The sequence below is a fragment of the Condylostylus longicornis genome, unplaced genomic scaffold (genome assembly GCF_029603195.1).
Source record: "Condylostylus longicornis isolate FDR11 unplaced genomic scaffold, ASM2960319v2 ptg000028l, whole genome shotgun sequence".
NCBI classification, from domain to species: domain Eukaryota; kingdom Metazoa; phylum Arthropoda; class Insecta; order Diptera; family Dolichopodidae; genus Condylostylus; species Condylostylus longicornis.
This window is the reverse complement of record NW_026577997.1, coordinates 637251-660489: the sequence shown is the minus strand read 5'-3', so window position 1 is coordinate 660489 and position 23239 is coordinate 637251. Positions and strand designations below refer to the sequence as shown.

At 25.1% G+C, this 23239-nt stretch overlaps 2 protein-coding genes across 5 annotated transcripts in view; one reads left to right on the top strand and one right to left on the bottom strand.

The window, feature by feature from the left end:
• LOC129607618 (spidroin-2-like) overlaps positions 1-23239 on the top strand; it is a 57159-nt gene that overhangs the window by 17905 nt on the left and 16015 nt on the right. Inside the window, exon 2 of the transcript XR_008696823.1 lies at positions 10529-10657. The gene's annotated coding sequence lies outside the window, so the exon portion shown is untranslated. The remainder of the gene's footprint in view (positions 1-10528; positions 10658-23239) is intronic.
• The window catches only part of LOC129607616 (uncharacterized), a 52196-nt gene continuing 31397 nt past the window's right edge, over positions 2441-23239 (bottom strand). For all 4 annotated transcript variants that reach the window (XM_055518703.1, XM_055518704.1, XM_055518705.1 and 1 more), the window contains 4 exons: positions 6845-6971; positions 5560-6785; positions 4522-4818; positions 2441-2987 (listed from right to left, as the gene is read on the bottom strand). In XM_055518703.1, the coding sequence (XP_055374678.1) occupies positions 2788-2987; positions 4522-4818; positions 5560-6785; positions 6845-6971 (1850 nt within the window). In that variant the 3' untranslated portion in view covers positions 2441-2787. The remainder of the gene's footprint in view (positions 2988-4521; positions 4819-5559; positions 6786-6844; positions 6972-23239) is intronic.

Sequence of the window (23239 nt, the reverse complement as noted above, 5' to 3'; positions counted from 1 at the left end):
AAGAAAAAAAATACAAAACAAGAAATGTGAAAAAAAAAAATAAAAGTATTCGAAGTTGGTCAGGAAGACTCCCGTTATAAACTTTTAAATAAAAGCAAATCTAATTTACAATTCCCGGAAATTTGAACTATGAAATAAATAGAATATAATAAAACATTTATGTAGGAATATAAATAGAACTATCAAACTTTGAATGTATTCAGTATGACGACAATATATTTCAAACAATTTTCTTTAGACGCAAAATATTATTGTCTATCAATTTTATATTAAAATGTAGTAGAGTGGCAATAAGTGCCAACACTTTGTACAATTAGATTTGAGAACTCTTGTCATTTTAAAAGTACAATTCACGACATTAGCTATTTCAGTTTTTTAATAGGTAGACTTTTGATTTGAACTTTGATCATTTTTTTTTTTGAATAGATTCATTGTAATCAATAAAGCTCCGTGTTTCAATAATTAAAAAGTTTGTGCTGCATTTCTTTCAAATTTAATGACATAAAAAGTTAAAAAAATGGAAAGTAATTACAAGTGACACGAATTCCAATTAAAATTGAAAACTTATTCTATTAAACTAGTAAAAGTATCCAAGTGTTAAGTATAAAATTGCGTGTAATTACGTGAAATCGATTTATAAAAAGATGTATAACCGTAAACTTACTTGTGAGGAATGATAATTCCTCATTCACCTTAAATATGTATTATTCATTATTATGAAAAATTTGGTTATAAATTGATATTATTTTAAATTTTAATACCCATTTAGATAGCAAATATAGGAACAATTATTTTGGATATATAACATACGAAATACCATTTTCACAATGTCATTCACTTTACCAAAACAAAACAAAATCTGAACACAAAAAACGGAAAAGAAAAAGTTAATAAGAACATTGAAATAAAATTATTCTACAGAAGAAATAGAAAATTTTTCACATCAACTCCAGAGATCTGGCAAAATTCTTAATTACGTCGCCCCCCATTTTTAATCTTCTTTTAGCATTAACTTTAACAGACAAATTTTAGCATAGTAACATCGAGGATTTTCCATTTTATTGTTGACACAAAATATATGTTTGCAATGACACATCAAATAAGTCGACGACAAATACTCTGTTCATCGTACATTGACCTATTAAAAACCAAAAAGGCAAAAAAAAAGCAAACGTTTTTGGTTTAATGAAACGCTAAGAATAAATAAAAAAAATTAAAAAAAGACTAAAGAAAAAATTTTACTTGTCATTTCAATTCCCAGTTTAACGAAATTGTCTTTTAATTTTTTTGTTTTTTTTTGTTTTGGTTCTTTTCCACTTGCATGTTTGTTCTTTTCGTGACCTGGTCATTAGAATCACTTAGTTTATTATTCTTTTCATCCTATATTATATTATAACACCATATATTAGTCATATTAAAAGAATATTAGCCATATTATAAATATTTAATTTTATAAATATTTAATGATTATAAAGAAAACAAATGATTGCTACTCCAAATATTAATCATAAGTTATTGAATTTTTTATCACACTGAAATTTAGAGGAAACCACTTGTTATTTCATATATAAATCTACTCAACGAATCAATATCGACAAATCAAATACAATATATTAAAAACTTGTCAAATATATAATAACTTACCATGGTTTCTCTCCTGTCCACGTGAAAAACTTAATGAGATTTTTTAATTACTGTATTCGTTATCATATTTTTGTTGTATATTACATTTTTTGTAAAAAACTAATGATAATTTTAAATATTATAATCTATATTGAGTAAAAACAGAATTGTGAATAAATTACAATTAATCATTACACGCAAACCCATAAACAAATGTCTGAAAAATCTTATAATAATCTTTATCAATTCATTAAAAGTAATGTGCAAGAAAAATAACGGTTCACCCCCTTTTTAACAATCTTTCAAGGTTATTTCGGATAACGATCAAAGACATCAGTCACATTTAAAATAAATATACAAAGGTACGAAAAATAGATGATTATATGCTATATTTTAAAAAAAATCCATTAGTAATAATTTGTAATACGTGTATTTAACGTCTAACAACTTATACACAAACTTTTTTGAATGCTCTTTCACCTTTAATAATAAATGACCTTGTCAAACTTGTTTTTCAATATTTAGAAGTCATAATACCAACAAATCTTACCATAATTATGTAAACACAATGAATCCATAATTACCAATAAATTTAATTTCCACAAATTATGTATATGTAATTAGAAGAAGTAAAATTTCAATTGGAAAGTGAAAAAAAATTATTTATTAATTTAAATTGAGTTTTTAAAATTTCTTAATTTTTTTTGTTTCTTATATAAAGTAAAACTCAAAAACAAAACAAAAACAAAACTGAATTTCCATTAAAAAAAATTTTTATCTTAACATTTACATAAAAATATCCTTAAAGGAGTGAATTTCCTGGAACATAAAATCTATACATAACTTTATAATTGAATTATTAAAATTTTCTTGTTCTTTCTTTCTCATTGTTATCATTATTCCCAACAATACCATTTTCATACTTTCATATATTTGCATATCGCGATGTTTTGTTTTACAAAATTTTATTTTTTATTACTTGAACATCCTTTTCATTTTTATATGTAAAATTTAATGTTTTTATGTACTGTTATTACTGCTAGTGATGTTATGTACCTTCATTCAATCGTTTTTTACTTTCATTTCTTCAAAAAAACGAATAAATTTTATTGTGTATAAAGTATAAATTTGGCTTGGTTTTTGTTTTTTTTTCTTTTTTCATTTTTACTCATCGATTGGTTCTTGTTCTTTAAGAATACCTAATCGTCTTGCAATTTCTTTAACATTAGCAATAACTTCTTCTTGTACTAAATTAAAACTCATTGCTAACAGTGCAATACCAAATAATAAATATAGTGAACATAAAGCAATCGATTCCTTAGAGCTTTCTTTGACACCTTGAGCTGGAACAAAATCACCAAATCCTTTTGTATTTAAATTGAAGCACAGAAAAGAAAATCATATAGCAATGTAATGTGCACACCGTTATAACCGCAGTTGTTGTTGTAATTAAATTAAAATATAAAAAGATAAATAAAAAAAATTAAAGCTTAGTAATAAAATAAAGTAAGGTGGAAATTGAAAAAAAGATTTATATAGAAAACTTTTATAATATAAGAGGAATTTGGATGTAATTTTCCAGTTGTATAATATATGTGTGTTGATAAGTAGTTGGTCAAAATTTGAAACAGAATACCTATAGTAATAATGAAAATTAAAAATTCGACAAATTTAGTACTGAAGGCCCATATGAAAATTCTATTTAAAATCTACAGCATGATATGGTAAAAGATATTCAATTGAAATAGAAGGCCATTGCAGTTTTAAAGATAATTGCTAATATTTTAACGCTTCCTATGTTACCACGATTAGAAACATATTGAACAATAGAAACCTGTGGAAATTCTTTTATACTTCAATGAAGTATGTTGCTATATTTTTTTTCATTTAAAGAACTATCATTCATCACACACGTGCATTCTTTATATATAAAAATTTCTACTGCTGTTTTAATCTATTTCCTACCAATAAAATTTTAAAATTTTATTACGATTTGAAAAGTATTCTTAACTGAAATATTTTTTTTTCTTTTTTAGGTAAATAAACCCTTTCAATCAAAAATACAGTGTAACTCCACTTAACATTTAATTTATTGAAGATTCACTACCAATATGACAGAAAGGAACATAATAAGATTTTTGAAATCAAAAATACTTCCTACTAAAATGATTCACTATTCTACATAACAAGACAATCTTAAAAATTTGTACAAAAATATATTTTCAAAGTTAACAAAGTATAAAGTAAAATCTAAAATTTCTAAACCAAATTTTTCAACGCAATGAAATTACAATCAGTCCCATTCATGTAACAAATTAATGCAATGCATTCGCCAACACATTGATACTATCAAGTGTAAAATAAATACTTATTAATCAACAACTCACAATGAATAATTTAATATAATTCTACTCATATACTAAATTTCTGACTAGTTTAGGTTTTTACTACATATCCTTAAAATGGAAAATCCATTACAATATCTTTCTTTTAAGTAAACTTTTCACGTAAAATATTTTTTAATAGTAATATTGCTGATATAAGTCAGATTTCCGAATTTTCTAATAACCAACTTTAAGTTCTCCTGTGTTTTTTAAAAAGGCAAATAAATCCAGTTAGTTGAAATAATGAATAGAGTTTCAACTTCTCAGTTAGGAATTACACCATTTTATATCCCTAGGGACGTTCAAATACTTGGGCAGTTTCAAGGCACATATATTTCTAGATAAAATAAGGAAATAATTTTCGAATCTAAAAATCGAGAACGGTAAAAAAACCCGATTTTGAATAATTTAAAACCATTTATCGTAAACGGAAATTAGCTTGTTATCTTGGTTACTTAATAAGTTACTAAACACTTGGTTGCACAAATAACGTTTTTTTTAATTTTAAACTTACCAATCGTTGTTAATGTTATAAAACAGAAATATGCTGAGTCTAGAAAACTCCATTTTTCCCAAGAAGCAAATAAAAAAGCTCCGGCTATTATGTAGCTTACAACCAAAAATACACAAAGCCATATTGGTACTGGTCTATTAACTTGCGCCATATCACCATATGGGTCAGTAATATCATCATCGTTCCATGAATCATCGTCATAAACAGGTTTCATACGTGCTTGCTGTTGACGATGAACTGCGAAACCCATGGGTGACATTATACGTGGTGATGGGGGTAATGGTTGGGCTGTTACAGCTAAGAAATTTAAATTGTATTTAATGTTTATAAAATATGTAAAGAAAAAATTCGAATAGAAATCTATTTTTTCAGACAAAACTTATAAATAAAAATATTTATAAATGGCGACGCACAGATAAAATATACATTATTGTCTCGCCAGTCCCCAACATTTGAGTAATGCTACTGTGTTTTATGAGTATTTTAATATTCATGAATTCTACATTATTGATTGCTTTTGTCTGAGTCCTCAAATAAAATAAAACAAAATAATTTATTCTATAAAATTAACTATCAATCTATAGTGTTGTCTAGGATAAAAGACAATTTTATTATGATTGAAATGTGGAAAAGCTTTAATATCAGCAAGGTGAATTTGATTTATTGCTAAAAAACTACTGAAAGATAATCTAAATATAAAAGGAAACCACAATAAACAAAAGTGTTTTTGTCTTAAAAATTTTACGTTTTTGAAACTTTAAATTGAAAAGTTTAGTGCAATTAAGTTTTCATTCACATTTGCGGCTGCTTTATGGTATTTTGGCAAAGAACACAACACTCGAAAATCATAAGAAATGTCTAAAGCTTTTTATAGTAGTCTATAAACAATATCAGTTCTTAATGAAAACTTTTTATTAATAATTTGTATTTGAAAAACAATTTAATATTTTCAAAGTTTTTAACCTTTCTATATCTATAATCTAAAATTTAGTTTTCCGAAAAATTACATAAAATAAAAATATTTGATCAAATACATACTTGGTCTACGGGACATTCTGGGACGGTCTCTTGCACTTCGTATTGGTTGCATTTCAATATCTTCATCAAATTCATCATCATAGTAATCATCATAACGAGAACTTCTCGACGAACGTGGTGTCGTTTTATGATAATATGAGTCGCGGTCATTATTTTTTCTACGTTGACTTCCACCTTCATAATTACGTCGCAAGCCAGATGATTCTGGTACATCTAATTTTGATCCGTATCTTGGTTGTGTATCATATCTATCATCACGATCGCGATCTATATTATTGCGATAACTAGATGTGCGATCTGAATTTGAACCAAAATTTCTTGGCGGAACAGATTTATAGCGTGGTGAATTACCATTGCCACTTGCACCTCCAGCATCACAAACTGTACTTCTTTCGCAATTTTCATCCCCAAAACTTCTCCTCTTATTTACTCTTGTAGATATATGTGATTCACGTCGATCCATTTCATCAATCGCCCAACGGTTACATAATATCGGTGTTTTTCGTGCTACTTCGTCATCAACTTCATCATAACGCATTGTTCTAGGGTCTACCGATTTTGCCCTGGATTTTGGTGTATTTGGTTGTGATTTACTGCGATTGTGTTTAGGACTCGGTACTGTCATTGAGTAAACATCTCGACCAACAGAACCAGATCTCATAGTTCTAGATCCTAAAGGACGTTTATTACCAGTTGGTGTGTTGAAACTATCTCCTCTCGACAGACTACGTTCTCTTTCAACAGTGTGTCGATCCCGCATTCTTTCACGTTGCTGTTGTCTATTACTATATCTTGAATTTCGATTTGATGGCTGCCTTTCAACGTCATAATCCACTTCATTATCACCATAATCAAAATTACGATAATCTCGATGATGATCACTACGACGACTTCTTGGATAATCCCGTTCCATTCTACGATCACCACGACGATAAACTTCATCATCGTCATCATTAAATCTTCGATGTCGATGATTTATTTCATCATAATTTGAAAGTCTGATGTCTGGATCAGAATAGGCATGAAAGAGACCTCCAGGTGGATCATATGTTACAAAACCAGAATCTGCTGAACGTTGTGATGCTCTTATTGAACGGCGTATTGCAGTCGATGGCGGTTGAGATCTTGAGTATCTTTGACTATAACGTAATCTAGTAGAGCTACGTGCACGTCGACGTTTTGGTCGTCGAGTACATGCATAACAACATATGCGCCAATATAGGAATCTTAAATTATATGGAAAGAAATATTTCAAGGATTTTAAGAAAATTCAATTTTATAATACCTGAACGAAGTTGCCATAACATCTCCAATATTCGACAGACATAATAACATTAAAGGAATTCCAATAATAGCATAGAATATTGTTGTTACCTTTCCCCAATCAGTGCGTGGTGCAATATGCCCATACCCTACAAAAATTAACAAATTAATCACACAAAGGATCAAAGAAGCCAAGAAGTTGTGATGGGCAAAACAAAGTATTTTATAGTTTTTATATTAAGAGTTTTACAGGATTTTCTCGGTTTATAAATATAGTAGATTATATAAACAACTCACAAATTTTTTTGTATTATATCGTCGTACTTTTACTTTACATTTATTGTTAAGATTTTGATAACCATTTTCATTAACTATGCTTTATTCACATGAATAAATCAGGGCACTGAAAGAAATCTTTGTTTTATATTAAATTAAATTTATTTTAGCAATGAGTGAAATACTGAGTAAATAGGAGATTTCAATAGATTCTTTAGACATTTTCTATGTTCTTATATTTAGAGATGAATATTTGTTTCAACAGCAAAAAATTTTTGCTGCAAAAAAATAAAAATTTAATCTCTAGTTGAATCTACTTTGCAAACTTTCAATAAATAAATTGAAAATATTTTTCGGTGTTCATCTGTTGTGGTTAAATGCATATCACTCTCTATATTATTTTAATTGAAAATTACATGAAGTATTCAATCCACACTTGATGCTGTTCAGATCTTATCCTTAAAATCAAAAATAAAATGTAGTACTCGTATTAAAATATAATATTTCCAACAATTCATATACGCAATAAACTAATGATGATTACATATTCTTATTCTTAATTTCTGGATGGCTGAGCACTTTGTATGCAAAATTTGATCTTTCATTGTTTATTTACTATTTAAGTTCTTTCTAAGTGTTTTGACACTTTTGTAGTCATATTAATGTTTAAATTCTAAATAATTTGTAATTGCTAGTCGCTTCATATAAATAAAACTTATATTAAATTTATATTTAACGATTGTTATAAAGCATATAGAATATTATCGCTATACTTAACTATTGATAAATGTTTAATGGTGCACTAAGGTTATATTTTACTGTTTATGAAACATGTAGTTTTTCAGGTATTAAATTGGAGCTCCTTCAAAATTAATATGTAATAATGTTAAAATATAGAATCGCTTATGTTACTGTCATTTGATTTAAAAGTTGATATATTTAAAATATTTCAAAGGTGCTAATTAGAGCAAATAACAAAAATTTATTTCTTTCAAGAACAGTATTGTAGCAAACACGTATAACTTAATGATTTAAAAAGAAAAGCAAATCTTCAAACTTGTAATTAAACTTCTTAATTTTAATGATTTCTGTTTTATAACCTTTATTAAGTATTATGGAATATTACTTTATTATTAGTACTCGTATTATGGAATATTACTTTATTATTAGTACTCGTATTATGGAATACGAACACATCGAATCTTGCAACAAACTGAAAGAAATAGGTTGATCCGTTAAAGTTATCCGTTAGATTTCTTTCATTAATTATTTTAAATTAAAGATTAAATTAAAAGCCAGCGGTGTATATCGAAAATTCGTATTACTTATTTTTTTCTCCAAAGATAAATAATTCGAACACTTTTTTTTATACTTTTCATATCGTTATACAAGCTCCTCAAGGGTACCTGCACAACTTACCTTCAGAACCTGAGATTGTATCATTTCTAATTGCAAACGTTCATTTAGTCAATATACATAGGTCATTAGTCAAAATAGAAACTTCTGTCTTATCTATGTGTAAAGTTTGATTTAAGGTATATTTATCGAATTTTATGTTTATTTTATTCATCTAATACTTGTATGGCATTATCATTTAAAAGATTTTAATTTAATTTATTTTTTATTCTAAATATATGTATCATATATACCCATGTATATTTTAATTTTAAAACAAATTAATAATATTGAAAAATTTTTCTCTTGAGATGGTTTTTTTCCATTTTTGTTTCATTCTTGTTGATTTGTTTTGTTTGATTTCATGTTTCATTATTCACTTCATTAAATTGACATATATTTAATTAAATTGAATTCTTATGTGCTTTGTACACAAATATACATTTGGATATGCGTATACAATATACTTACATGAATTACTACAGAACATAATTGAAATTAAATAAAATAATTTAATTAAAACAAATTTACGTAATAATACATATATACATAGAATTATTGTTTTAGCTATTTCATCGAAATAGCTAAATATATTTATATATGTACATCGAAATATTTGTATTAGCTATGTTATGTACGCATTAGCTTATGGAATGTGATGACAATGAAAATAACGAGAAAAGCACTTGTACTCTTATAAAACTTTGCAAAAATCAATTTTGTAGATGATGTGGTTGATTGAAACTGATTTAAAATAGTTTGAGAGGTTACCCATGATATAAAAACGTCACTAGGAATGCAATTCTTCAAAATATTTTTGACTTGTAAAAAGAAACGATGATTTTTCCATATAGAGCAAATTGCAAATATTATGTTTTTACTTCATCTGGCATTCACGTTTTAGTTATTGTTTCTTAATATAAACGATTTATTATACCAAACCCACAAATTTTATTTTGAACCTGCCTAAAAATGATATTAGTTTTTATTTTAAAGTTAGGTAAAGATTTTATATTAAAACACCTTTTAAATAAGATACTGACATTCATTTACTTTTGAATATCAAGAGAATCACAAAGTCATCAATAAGTTGTGCAAATCGACCAGTTGTTTTAAAAAAATTTTTATAACTGCTACAGTGTTATCCATTTATATTAATTTGGTAAACTATACCGATCTCAAAAAGTAAAAAGTGAGCACAACATTACAGAACGTTCGATATTTAACCCTTTTACAAATTTTATCTGCACATATGATCGTGCTGGTTCTAAGATAATAGAATAATTTGATTAAGCAGGCAAAAAATCTTAATGTAAATTATAAAAATTTTATAAAATATGACCATTAAAAGTGGCCTACATGCAATATTATTCATATATAATTTTTTTAAAATAAAATTTGCTGAATCATTTGAAAATTGCAGTATATCATAATAAAAATAAAAAGGAACAAAATAATTGCATAATTTACGAATGTACCGCCTACAATATATCCTTATTTTTGAAAAAATTTAATATCCCAAAATACTTAATTCATATATTCCTAAAACATATATAAAACCAAAAAAATTATGCACTACTATTGTAAATACATAGTATGTAATTCATATAAAACAATATTCTATAAGAGATTTTTTCAAGAACAAATCGCAAAGTGAAAGTTTAAATTATTAGCTGTATCAACTATACATAATAATAGAGTACAAATGCTTTCTTCAAGGAAACTGCCCATATAGTTTACAAACATTAACTTTTTATATTCGCCTATATTAATACTTGTATAATTTATATAGATTATGTTATGTTACATAATTTCAATATCATCACACCTTAGTAGTTTGCAAGTATTTCGATGTACAACCTTGATTTGAGCACAATTTAAATTAAATGCAGACAACTCTTAAACGATTAATTTGTGATTCGTTTTAACTACTTAATAAGAATCGTTTGGACAACAACATTTTTTATTAGAAATTTATTATTAGAATTGGAAAAGCAAATAATAATGTATTATATTTTATTAATTCTTATTTTAGGACGGTGAATGTAATATTACCAATATGCAACATATCTAGGCAGTCTAAAAAAAACTAAGGGAAAACTAATGAAGCAATGAAAATTTGAAACAGATCAAGCAGGGAAAGAATAATCATTACAACCTGTCGGTAATATATCACATATATGTATTTACACAAATGTGTCTATTTTAAAAATTATATATTTTTCATTTACTTGATAATAGTATTTAGTTTAGCAATATTATTTTGAAGTTAATTTCAAATTACAAAAGGGACTTATCAAATATGTACATACATACACTTTGTAGATTTGTAGATTTTAAGGAAACCGAGTGAAGTAGGAGAACCCCCTGAGTCTCCGCTGTCATTCCTGATTTATTGTAGCCTCCCCACGCCGTCCCAAGTATAATTCTGGATATCCCCAACTGAGTTGGACTGTAGTTCCCGAACGCTTAGGAAACCCTGTCCTAACATATAAGTGCTTATCTGTAATATCTTAGTTTATTTTATTTATTCTGTTTATCAAAGTGTATTTCAAAAAGTGAAACAATCGCTCTTGTTCGCCTGTGTTAGTATATACGAGTCCTTTTTAAATCTCTTAAAACACATATTTTTGACCGCTTTGCAAAGTCTAAACTAGTCTTATTGTTTATCAAAAATTACTGTTAAAAAATGGAATTTCGTGTTTAAAATTTCTTAAATTCGAAATTTATAATGATAACCGTTCATTGCCTCGTGTGCAGTATAATATTTAACAAAATTTTCTATTACAACAAAAAAAATTATGTATTAATTTTTTCCATTTCATATTTTTCAGTTAGAATGCATAATATTTTACCGCATCAGAAAATCCAGACTGGTTTTCAAACCAGTTCGTCTAAAACCCAAAAAAAAAAAAACTAAAAACAAAAAATATGTAATTTAATTTATTTGCTCTCAATAGGAAATGGTGTACATTATTGAATAGATGTCCTTACTGATATCTACTTTTATGGTCATAGATTCGTTCTTAAATTTATATCTAATATATAGGAAAGTTATATTGACACTATATAAAATGTATGTAATATGTAGTACTACAATAGATAAAACACATTATTTTGATAATAAATAAAAAGTGTTACCCGTTGCTTCAGCAAGAAGCAAAACAGTTTTACTCTTGTGTATTTAAAGATGTATAAATAGAAAATGAATTTTTATTTTCAAAAAATCTAATTTCGTTGACCAAAAAATATTTTATATATGACGATGTTTACATTTTATTAAAAGCTTTATGTAGTGGAATTATATATTGTAAATTATGTTGAATTAGTTATACTTTTTGCTACTTTGCTATAGTTTGTTTTAAAAGTTCTTTAAAAGTAAACTACATATTCTGTAACTCTAAATAAAATAAGTAAAACCGTAACGTTTATTTGAAAAAGAGAGATACTAAAACAATTTCATATAATTATATTCATATATGTATATGTTTCTCAAATTTTATATAAATGAATTTAATATTACTTCAAAATTCAAAAGAAGAATATTTCAAAGAAATTTTTGTGAAAAATTTGAAATTTCTAAGTACGGTACTATGAAAATTGTTTTCTAAAGAATCATATAAAAATGTAATTCAATATTGATATTATTCAAAATAATTTAATTAAATTATTATACTTCCCAGCGCATTAAAAAAAGCGAGACGTTGTTTTATTAATATTTAAAATTGCATACTTAATTTAGTTTAAATATTAAATTTCTACAGACATATTTTTTAATGTTGAATAGAGAAATGGACAAAATTTATTCCATTTTTAAATTGAAACTCATGTTTGGGCATTAAATTTTCGAATTTATTTAGTAAAAATTTTCTAATAACAAAATTAAAGGTCAATATTATCTTGCAGCTTTTATATTTTATGTTCTTATTTCTATCATTATTGCAAAATTTAAAACAATTCAATATTTTACTGGAATCATAGAAAGTCTTAAATCTCAACTGTAGAAATAAAATTAAATTTAAATATTTTCTTAGAAAATGGTAAAAACAATCCACTTGTTTAACTACAAATCTCTCTAACCACTTTTAATTTTTCAAAATATTTTTCGAGAAGAGCTCAACAATTGAAAAATAATGATTTTTGGTTCCTTAATTAAAATGTATTATTACAAATAATAGCACAAGAAAATAAAACTTCTGTTTTTATGTGCTACTATTGTCATTATAAACAAAGCATTAAAAACGTGACATCTTTTTAAAATTCTGTTTTCATACTGTTATCATCGCTGACAGAATTTTTATATCACAATTTTCTCATCCATTACCACAATTCTCTTCATCATCATATGAAATTATTATTGCGCTGGTTCTTTTTTTTTTATTATTTTTATGATTATTATGCCCCTCGTTCTCTTAATAAAACCAATAATAATCTTCGATTGAAAAAAATCCAACAGTAATGTAATATAAAAAAAATCTAATATTATGACAGTAAGATAATAAAGTACAACAAAAAAAATCAAGAGAAAAACAAACAACAATAGTAATGACGATGAATTAAATGAAAGTATGTACAACACATTGTTTTGTATTTCAAGTCAATTATATTACTGTTATCTGACTGACCACTGGTGAATATCATACCATATTTTATTAAAAATAATAAGAGTTAAAGCAACGAATAAACAATAATATGAAAATGATAGAGTGAAGGTGGATTGATTTTAGTGGTTTTTTTTTAAATTTTGTAATATAATAGTAGTGAATCATCATGATCCATCCTCTCTCAAGCAAGGTGTTTACATTTTATTTTTATGAATGTAATATACACAATACCAAAAAGAAGAAAAATAATATACAATCATTTACTACAAAAGTCGGTGAAGGTCAGAAAAATGTAATGTGCATAATATAATAATATATAAGTAAATGTATATACATATGTATATAATAACTAACAGCAAACAATGTAAATGGCAAGTTGAGTAGATGTAGCAATACGATTACAATGGACATAGAATTTAAAAAATTTCGCAAATATGTGTAAAATGTACATTCATAAGATAAAAACAAAGATTGTATTTATATAAAATAGCTATATTGTAATATTGTGGAAAATAACCCAAAAAGGAGAATTAATAGAGTGAAAAGAAGATGTAATGTGAGAGATAAAAGTCGACAATTTCCATTTTATTTTAACCTTTAACTTTTACTATTATTATGGCAGTAATGACAATGTGAAAATTTTTTCGAGAAGACTTAATACACTATATGTAGACATACATATGTACATAGATTATGTGGGTCTCCCCATTTTAAGAAGAATGAAGTAATTTGGGTCATTATTTCAACCAAAAATTCTTCTGATTTAATCATAATTATTGCATTCTTTATATCATTGATTAATGTTAATTCTAATGAAATTCAGTTTCAAAATATTCCTTTAATATAAATAAGAATTTAAATCTTAATTTTATAAACTGAACTGAAAAAGTGCCCCATTTATTATAAGAGAGCAAAATGTTCCAAATGAGTAAAGTAGATTTAGCTTATAATGATAACTGATTTCGAAGATTATAGTGATCATAATTTTTTCTAAACAAATTTTTAAAAAGTAGATTTCCGAGGTTTATCCATTTTTTTCATTGTCCTTATTTATAAAAGCAATAAGTTCATTTTCAAACTCTCCCAAGCTTTATATAAAAGCTGATAAAATTGCCGTTATTATTTTATGATTTTAGTAAAAAGATAAAAATAATGGTAAATAAGCTGCACGTAACTTAGTACATCGCATTTAAGTACTGGAATGAAAAAATTGTTTAAAAAAAATTTCACTTGTTTTTTTTTTTTTGTTGTAGATTCCGTAATTAAATTACCTTGAGCCATTGAAGTTAAAAAAAGGTCCTTTATTTTTTAAATAAATATGCTAGCTGAAAAAAAATCAATAAATATTACCATATCCAAAGGAAACCGAATAATATTCAAATAAATGGCACTAATATGATACATTTCGATCATTTAGATGAGTCAAAACTAAAATTAATGGATTTGTTACTTACTGGTAAAGATTTTTATAAAACAAATAAAGGGGTAAATGAAAATAGATATATGCAAAGATATATGTTAAGAATATATGCAAAGTTAAGTATAATTGCTTATATATTTTGCAAAAAAAAATTGATTCTAACACTTGTAATGTTCTGTACTTTTGCGTGTATTCACGTATGTAAAGCTTATATGCAATTTTTTAGTAACTCACACAGTTTAGATAATTTAAATGTGAAAATGCTATCAGTCAGTAAAATATCTGAAGCTTGGTAAATTAGTTATGATAATTGCAATTGATAGTGTCAAAATTTATTATTTTGTTCGTTTTACGAAAAAAATTTTGAAGTAATAAATCACAAATGAATGAATAATGAACTGTTGCTTCATATTTGACATTATATAGTATGTTTATTAAATTAATAGGTTTGGTTACGGTGGCAATAACTCACATATATGTAGGCAGGTATATGAATTAGAATTGAATAGAAACCATTTTAGCAAAAAGAATTATAAATTTAAAAATGAAAAACTTACTACTAGTTTTTCTATTGACTCTATGGAAAGATTTTCAACCCAAATAGTCACAATAAATTCAATGATTATTTCAACTTGACAAGAGAAAATTTCCAGCATTTTTGTATTACTCGTTGTCTTAAAATGTTTCATATTTTTAGGTTTATAAATATTATAATATTTGGGTTTTTTTCACAATAAAAATACAAAAACTCTAGTCATATTCAAAAAAATACCAAATCCGGTGTTTAAATAATTATTTTCCGATTGGGTTCCGTTTCCTCTTCCGCATTCAAATTTGCAATTTCGACCTCTCGTTAATTTGTCTTTTACTTATTACTTTTGTGATATTTAACCATTTTTGAAAAAATTTTCAAAATGGTATTATGTATCTTTGTCGCTATTTGAAATATTTTAGTAAAATAATTCTAATCTTTGTTCCAGATTAATTTATTCTTGGCCAATTTAAGTTAAAAAAGCAACTGAGAATTGGGAATAAAACGTAACAAACAAAGACGAACCCGAATTCTTTCAACACAAATTACGGATGACGATATCTACGATTATAATGTATTCACTAATTCTTCTAGAAATCAATCTTCTTCATGGTTCAACATTAATTTATTTTAAATTATATGCTACTTAATAATACATATTATCAACCTATTTATTTTATATGTAGCTTTTATTTTATGTAAGGCTAAATATAATAATGTAATTTATACTTGATATAATCTACACATTTTAAATTTATCAACACCATTTTAATATACTGCGTATACTTTTTTTCTACAATGACATATGTATATTTAAAGCCAAACATAACGAAAAACTTTTCAAAATTAATTCTAAAAAGTTTTATCAATTCAATAATATAAATTATCTAATAATTGACAAGAATAACCAAACTAATTTCTTTATAAAGTATAAAAAAAATAAAAAAAATCAATTTTAATTCTCAATCTTTTTTCACAAAAACTCTAGCTAATTTTTATTGTAGACATAGAATATCGATCAAAAGACCGTGACAAATGCGCTAAACAATAGCGAAAAATAGCGAAAAATAAAAGAAAAGGAAGAACAAAAAAACAAAGATCTTCAAATAATAATGATGCTATTTACGACCATCAATTTAATTTTTATTAGGCAATTAAGAAACAAATGTTCATAGACATACATACACTCTAACACTGTATGTAAACACAAAATCAGGCAGACGCAACCCACATCATTTCAATATTTTGTTTTCGTTTTTTTTTTTCATTAGATTTCTTTGCAAAAAAAAATATTTTTAACGCGCGCAAAATACGAAACGTTTATTACGTTGCTTTATGACGCAGAACATAAGAAGAAAACGTGTTTTAAATGTTAAAAGTTAACACATCGCACTTTTTCAGTTTTTAATGAAACTTTATATAATTGTACTCTCATATCTTGCGTGCAAAACCAAAAAATAAGTTCGTATACTTTGAAAGTGCGTTTGATAAATTTTTAATAAAAAGACTATTATAAAGACCAAAATTATTCAATATTACTATTTACTTATTTGCAGGAATTCACGTAACTAGCCTATGAAAAAAATCGCTTAAAATGGCGTGTCGTTATGACACGAATATAATACGAATATTTGACATAAGTTACAAATAGGCCAACTTTGTTTCTTTATAGTACAATATCTAAATATATCGTTGAAAAGGTGGAAAGAAATTGAACTCAACTTTGCGTATAATAAATCTTTTATTACTTCCAATAATATAAAGATAAATGTGCTTTTTATAAAGCATGATTTAATAACAACACTTATTGTAAATAAATTTTTTATATGAGAAAATACGAATTGTTCTCAAAAATCTGACTTAGTGTATTTAAATAATGAAAATATAAAATTATATAATCCATTAATAATATACGAAATATATCAATGAATCAGCCAATAAAAAAAAATATTTCATTGAAAACTTCTTTTTGTAATTCTTTTTTTCATATAATTATTTATAACTTGCATTGAATATTAATTAGATTTGCACCTTATATATTTAGTATTTAGAATTTTATTAATATTAAACCGAAAGCTTTTACTACACTAAAGTGCAATTAACGTACGCGAAGGATAATATGCGGTTTAAAAAAACCTTGTTCTACAAAGAATACAATAACTCCAATTAAAAAAGAAATCAAAAAACTTTTTTTTTTAAACCTGAGTAAATGGCTTAAAACTTGTTGTTTCCACCTACATCAAAATTATCTGTTAATTAATAAAAAAATAAAAAATCTACTCATAAGTCATAATAGTTGCAAATTTTTTTATTTTTCTTCATAACCAAGATAATAATTTATGCGAGATATTATAATTAACTAATGCGAAAATCTTTTAAGAAAAATTCATTGGCAAGGAAAAGGAACATTTGTTAGTCCAAATTATCCTAAAGAAATAATTTTAAAGTTGTAATTTTTAAATTTTTCGCTTCAACCAAAAACTTTTTCCAACCTATTTCGTTTCACATTTATATAATAATTACAACGAAATTGTGATTATGAGATTAGTAAGAAATTTAAAGTAATAATTCTTTTAATACTTTTTTTTTGTTTTAAAATCCTGTTAAAATGCAAATTCTTATTATTTCCTTCTAAAATAATAACTAAGTGTCGCAATCTTATAAAATACACTTTAAAAATAACTTTTATCTAGTAGAAAACAAAGTAATATTTTTTATAAACTCGTAATATTAATAATGTCTAAGTTGAACATATACATAACGTATATAATATATGTAAATATACATTATTATTATTTCAATTTAAAATCAAGATATTCGATATCTCTATAGAATCACATTGAATATATTGAAATTGAAGAAGTACTTAAATTTTTCTCTTACATTTTCAAAAAAAAAGTAATAATCGAATTCTGAAAAATAATAAAAGACAAAAGAAAATAAAGTAAAAATGAATAACTTTGTATGTATATTGCCAAGGCAATAATTTAAACAATTTTGTATGTTTCACAGGCCCCGCTTCCGACACTCAAAACTTTTTACAATTTTTTGCACTCATTTTTCTTTGCATTTTGTTTTTTTTTTTGGTTTTTGTGTAGATTTAAATTGCACGTAATAAAAAATAGTAGAAATTCTACAATTTCCATTATTTTTTTTGGTTGTGTCGCCATAATAACTTCCTTACAATATAATTTCACGCGTTCCTTTAACGTGAATTGCTTTTAATGATATTTTATACCCAAAGATTGTTTTTTTTTATATTTCTCTGATAACACTTTTTTATTTTAATGTACTTCTTATTCATAAGACCACACATGTGTAAACTTTAACAAATGAAAAGAAAAAATTACTTTTTAAAAAAATTGCAATTACAATTCAAAATGGTTTCAAAATTTAGGTATATATGGGTTAAAAAAAATGTATATTTACGTTGAAAGTTGTTAGGACTAATTAACAATTAATAAAGTATTTGATATAGAAATGCTTATATAAATGATTACAAATACTTAATAAAAAATTAACTGATTCACTTCAAATTTAGAGCAATTTTTTTACGTATAATAGTCCATCAAACATTCAAAACGCTTCAAATTTCAATAAGTAGACTTTCTCCTCCAAAATACCATATATAGGACTTCAACCTATTGAACAATCTAAATTCAAATAAAAACTAACAATTTCTTTGTATTTTACTAAGTAGAATTATTTAAAGTATTGAAAATAACCTAATATACAATTACTTAAACTACGACTAAACTAAAATTTTCATACCTACATAATATGTACATATATGTGTTTATGTTACGTTTTTCCTGCCAACAATGCCACTATATAAAATATTGTTGCCGGGGGGTTTTTTACCTTTCCCTGACTCTGTACTTCAGTGCTTGAGCATTTTGTACTTACATATTACTTAAATAAGTAGACTTGTAATTTTAGACCTACACTTACATTCAATTTAGTATTACTTGTGTGTAAGATCAAAAATCATTTTAATGTCAATTGAAAATCATGTAATTTTCTTTTTTACTTTTATTTTTTCAATGTCATCAAAGTACTTAAATATTATATGTGAACATCCATACATACGTAGTGTAAATTCTACTTGGATTTTTGATCCAAACAATTTTCATACTTTTTTTGTGTTCTTTATTTTTCTAAAGTATAAAATTTATGACATCAAATCAGCCATAATAATAACTGTGTGTACATAATGTGCGTTGCGTACAAGTACAACTTATATTAAACACATGTATCGCCTCTAACATATTATTGTTATGGATGTGTTTACATATTATATATCTAAATACATCCATATATCTATAATATATTTATAATATTTACAATGTAATAAACGTTAAAAAATATCGAGGTGAAAGATACAATTTACGATTTCTATAGATTTTCTATAAGATTTTTCTTTTTTGTTTGTTTGTGTAGTATACACAAAAAAATATAATAAATTTTCATTATTTATATAATATAATTCAATATATATATAGAAAATAAAATAAAAATTTGTGAAAAAGAATTATTTTTATTTAATTCTTACTTTCAATACCTTTGTATTATTATGTTCCTAGTAATAATATATGTAATTTTTTTTCTTTTAGGTGCTAAAGTAATAAATTGGAAAAAAGTAAAAGGAAGTTCCCGGAATTTCATTGTACAAATTCGTAGAAAAAAAAATACCAAACTTCTGTTATAACAAAAGAATTGTTAAATTTTTATAATTTTTTTCAATAAGTTTCTCGAGTAGGTAATACAAAAATGTTTTATTGTTATATCTAAAAATGATACTATTAGATTCTAAATTATCTAACAGACTGTTTAGGTATTTTTTGCCTTAGATCCACTTCCGTACCCGTTGACTACCGCATTTTGTGAAAATAGCAGAAGTTTCGACAGACTTCCAAACTTTACCAAAAATTGTAAATCGGCTAAAAACTGTTTAACGGCAATATTGTAAACGTATTCCGCGTATTCCTAAATATTCGTTTAATTTAAAAACTTTTTATATTAAACAACTTTAATTTCACTTCAAATTAAAAAAAAGTTTGAATCAGCATTACTTATGAAACTAAGACAAAAAAATATTCAATTAATTTCGCTTTTATTAAAAGCGTTTAACGCCCTGCTGAAAAATAAACCTCGGGAAAACTTGAGAAAACTGATATTATAGTATATGAGATGAGAAAAACTCCTTTTTTAAATTTTTTTCAAAATTTTTTATTACTTTTGTGGTTATTATATATGTGTATATTTTTAATGATTATGAACTTTTTAAAATTTAAATGGACTTTAAATGTATCCTAAAGAAAAATAAAGAGAAAACGAAAAAATAAACTCATTGTAAGATAGGAAAATTATTGTCGCGCACATTATTAAAAATGTATGTACGTTTTATGAAGCCATTTTAATTGTCGCATGTACAATACTTAAGCATAATAAAAATAATTTTTTTTTAAGATATGAGTGGGTTGTAAATTAAACATATCAATTATTTTTCCTTCCTTCTATCGTTATATGCATCATAATAATTATGTTTTCCATCACCATAAACACCTTAAATTATTAATTAATGTTCTCTCAAAAGTTTATTTATTGCTATAAAATATGGAATTTTCTTATTTTTTGACAATTTATTTTAATACAAGATGTTAACAACAATACTACCAGCCTTATAAGATGCAAGAAGTTATTGTTGTAAAAAATTTTATGCTGTTAAAATTTTTTATTATTCGACGGTAGATGTGAGATTTATGTCAATATTCTATATCTTTAAATAAAATATTTATCAGTGTAGATCTAAATTTTGATAAAACTGGCATAATTCATTTCCTAAGCTTGATTTTTACCTTTTACCTGTTAAAAGTTTACTTGATTGGCTGTATCTGCCTTGTCCCGTTTATTACATGCAATTCAGAAAATTACTTGCAGGAAACTAATGTTTACAATGTTATTCTCATATATTTATTTATACTTTACTATTATGATAATATAAAATGACGGATGACTTTATTAATTTATTTAATTCTAACAATCTCCATTTACTATTCAACATTTTCTTTTAAATTATATACATTTAAGTACAACCATAATGCTAAATAAAAAAAAGTCAAAATAAAAAATATTTTACAACAGTTATGATGATCAAAATCATAACCGTTGTGAATTTTTCAATAAAATTGCAAAAAGCAGGCATTATTAATATTATTATGCAGTCAGCACACACAATAATAATGAGGGTTAATAATGTCATCCGCTTTTAGATCGTATAATGTTTGACAGCGTTGTATAACAAAAAAAATCACGTCTGAAATTACTTTTATGTTCTATACTCATTTCTAACTTCAATACGTCACACCACAGTATAGGTATTTAGTTCTTGTTTCCAAAACGAAATTTCATACTTTCCTCGTATATCAAAATATTATGTACTGATTTTTATTAAAGTAATAATAATATTTTTTCTCTTTTTATTTCTTTATGGATGGAAATCATAAAATTAAAGAGAATTCACTCAACTGTTTTAGACTCTACTAATATATACAATTTTCTTTTAAAATTTTTATTTTAATAATAACCATATGCTTATTATAGGTATGTAATTTTCCTTAACTACTTAAATTAAAAAAAAAAAAAGAACTCATTCTAATAAATTTCATGAAATAAAAGCTGTAATTATGATTTGGTGCTCATTACGTATGCATTCATAATTTATTCAATTATTCATAATTACACAATTTATTAAAAAAAATATTTTTATTAAACAGTTTGAATTACTTTAAGTCAAAAATTTGTTTAAATATTTGAATATTTTTTAAATATGTTTAAATAAATCCTATTTTGCTCCTTAAAATGATTAAAAATAGTATTGTGTTGAATTTGTTTATTTTTATTGAATTTGTTTGAATTTCTCAGAAATGAAACGAACCACTAATTATTAAATAATAGTCCAGGTTGGTAATTTTATAGTATTCGCTTCCTCTATTTAAATTTAACTGCTATGAAATTTAATTAAAAAGCGTTTATGTGTATTTGTATGGGAACCCAGAGTAAAATTGAATTAAAAAAATTAAAATATTTTTAGTTACCCATAATGTAATTTTTGATTATTATTTAAAAACTATTTTTTTTTCGCACAGGTGAGTGAACGCGAGACAGCCTAACCTTAAAATGAATTTTGAATTTTTTTTTTGTTTATTTATTTTTTTTAAATGCATTCATCCATGGCTCCAACAAAATCAAAAACCAAAATATATAAAATTTTTTTTATTAAAGACGATTCTGTACTCACAATAATATCTATGAAAATTTACTACATTTGTAATGCATATTCTGTGCGTATATTATGTGAAAATTTTAGCTGTATTTTACATCCCACTCATTTATTTTCAAGTAAAAAAAAATTTTTTTTTGTTTATGTGTTCTTGATTTTAATATCATTTGATCTATACGGTCACCATCGCATTAAATGGGAAAAAATAAATATACATACTTTAAACCTAAAAAAAAATTGTTTAACATTTTTTTTTTGTTTATTTGGGTTATTCCAATGCCTCTACACTAATACAATAACATATTAAAAACGCGAAAATGAACTTAAAATTGAAAAATGATTGTCTTCTTTACCACCAGAGAATAGTTAACACAGACATAACAACATCAATTTCTGTTATTTTAAAAAAGAAACTCGATGCTGATTCGATTTTGACTATAGCTCTTTCTTTTGACTTTGGCATTCATTTGACTCTGCTTCTGATTCTGACTTTGATTTGACTCTGACATACATACATTCTGACCGTGACACTGGCTTTGACTCTGATTCGGATTGGAAGTCTGGTTCCACTATTTTTAAGTCAACCAGATTCCAATTCTAACTTTCACTCTGACGCTGCCTCTAATTCTTATCATGACTTTCGACCCGAATCTGCGAAACCGATAATTTGTTTTCGAATTGAAATATAAGACAATATAATTTGCTGTGTTTATAAGGATAATAAAATTTGAAATAGGTTACAAGCACAAAATCTGACTACAAAATTACAAATTCACTACAACCATAGTTATAAGACAAACAATATACATAATACAAAATCGCTATTAAAATTATTTTATACCCAATCATGAATTACTTTAGTAAATCTTAACTTTATTAATTTTCAACTAAATGTTAGCCAGTTGCGG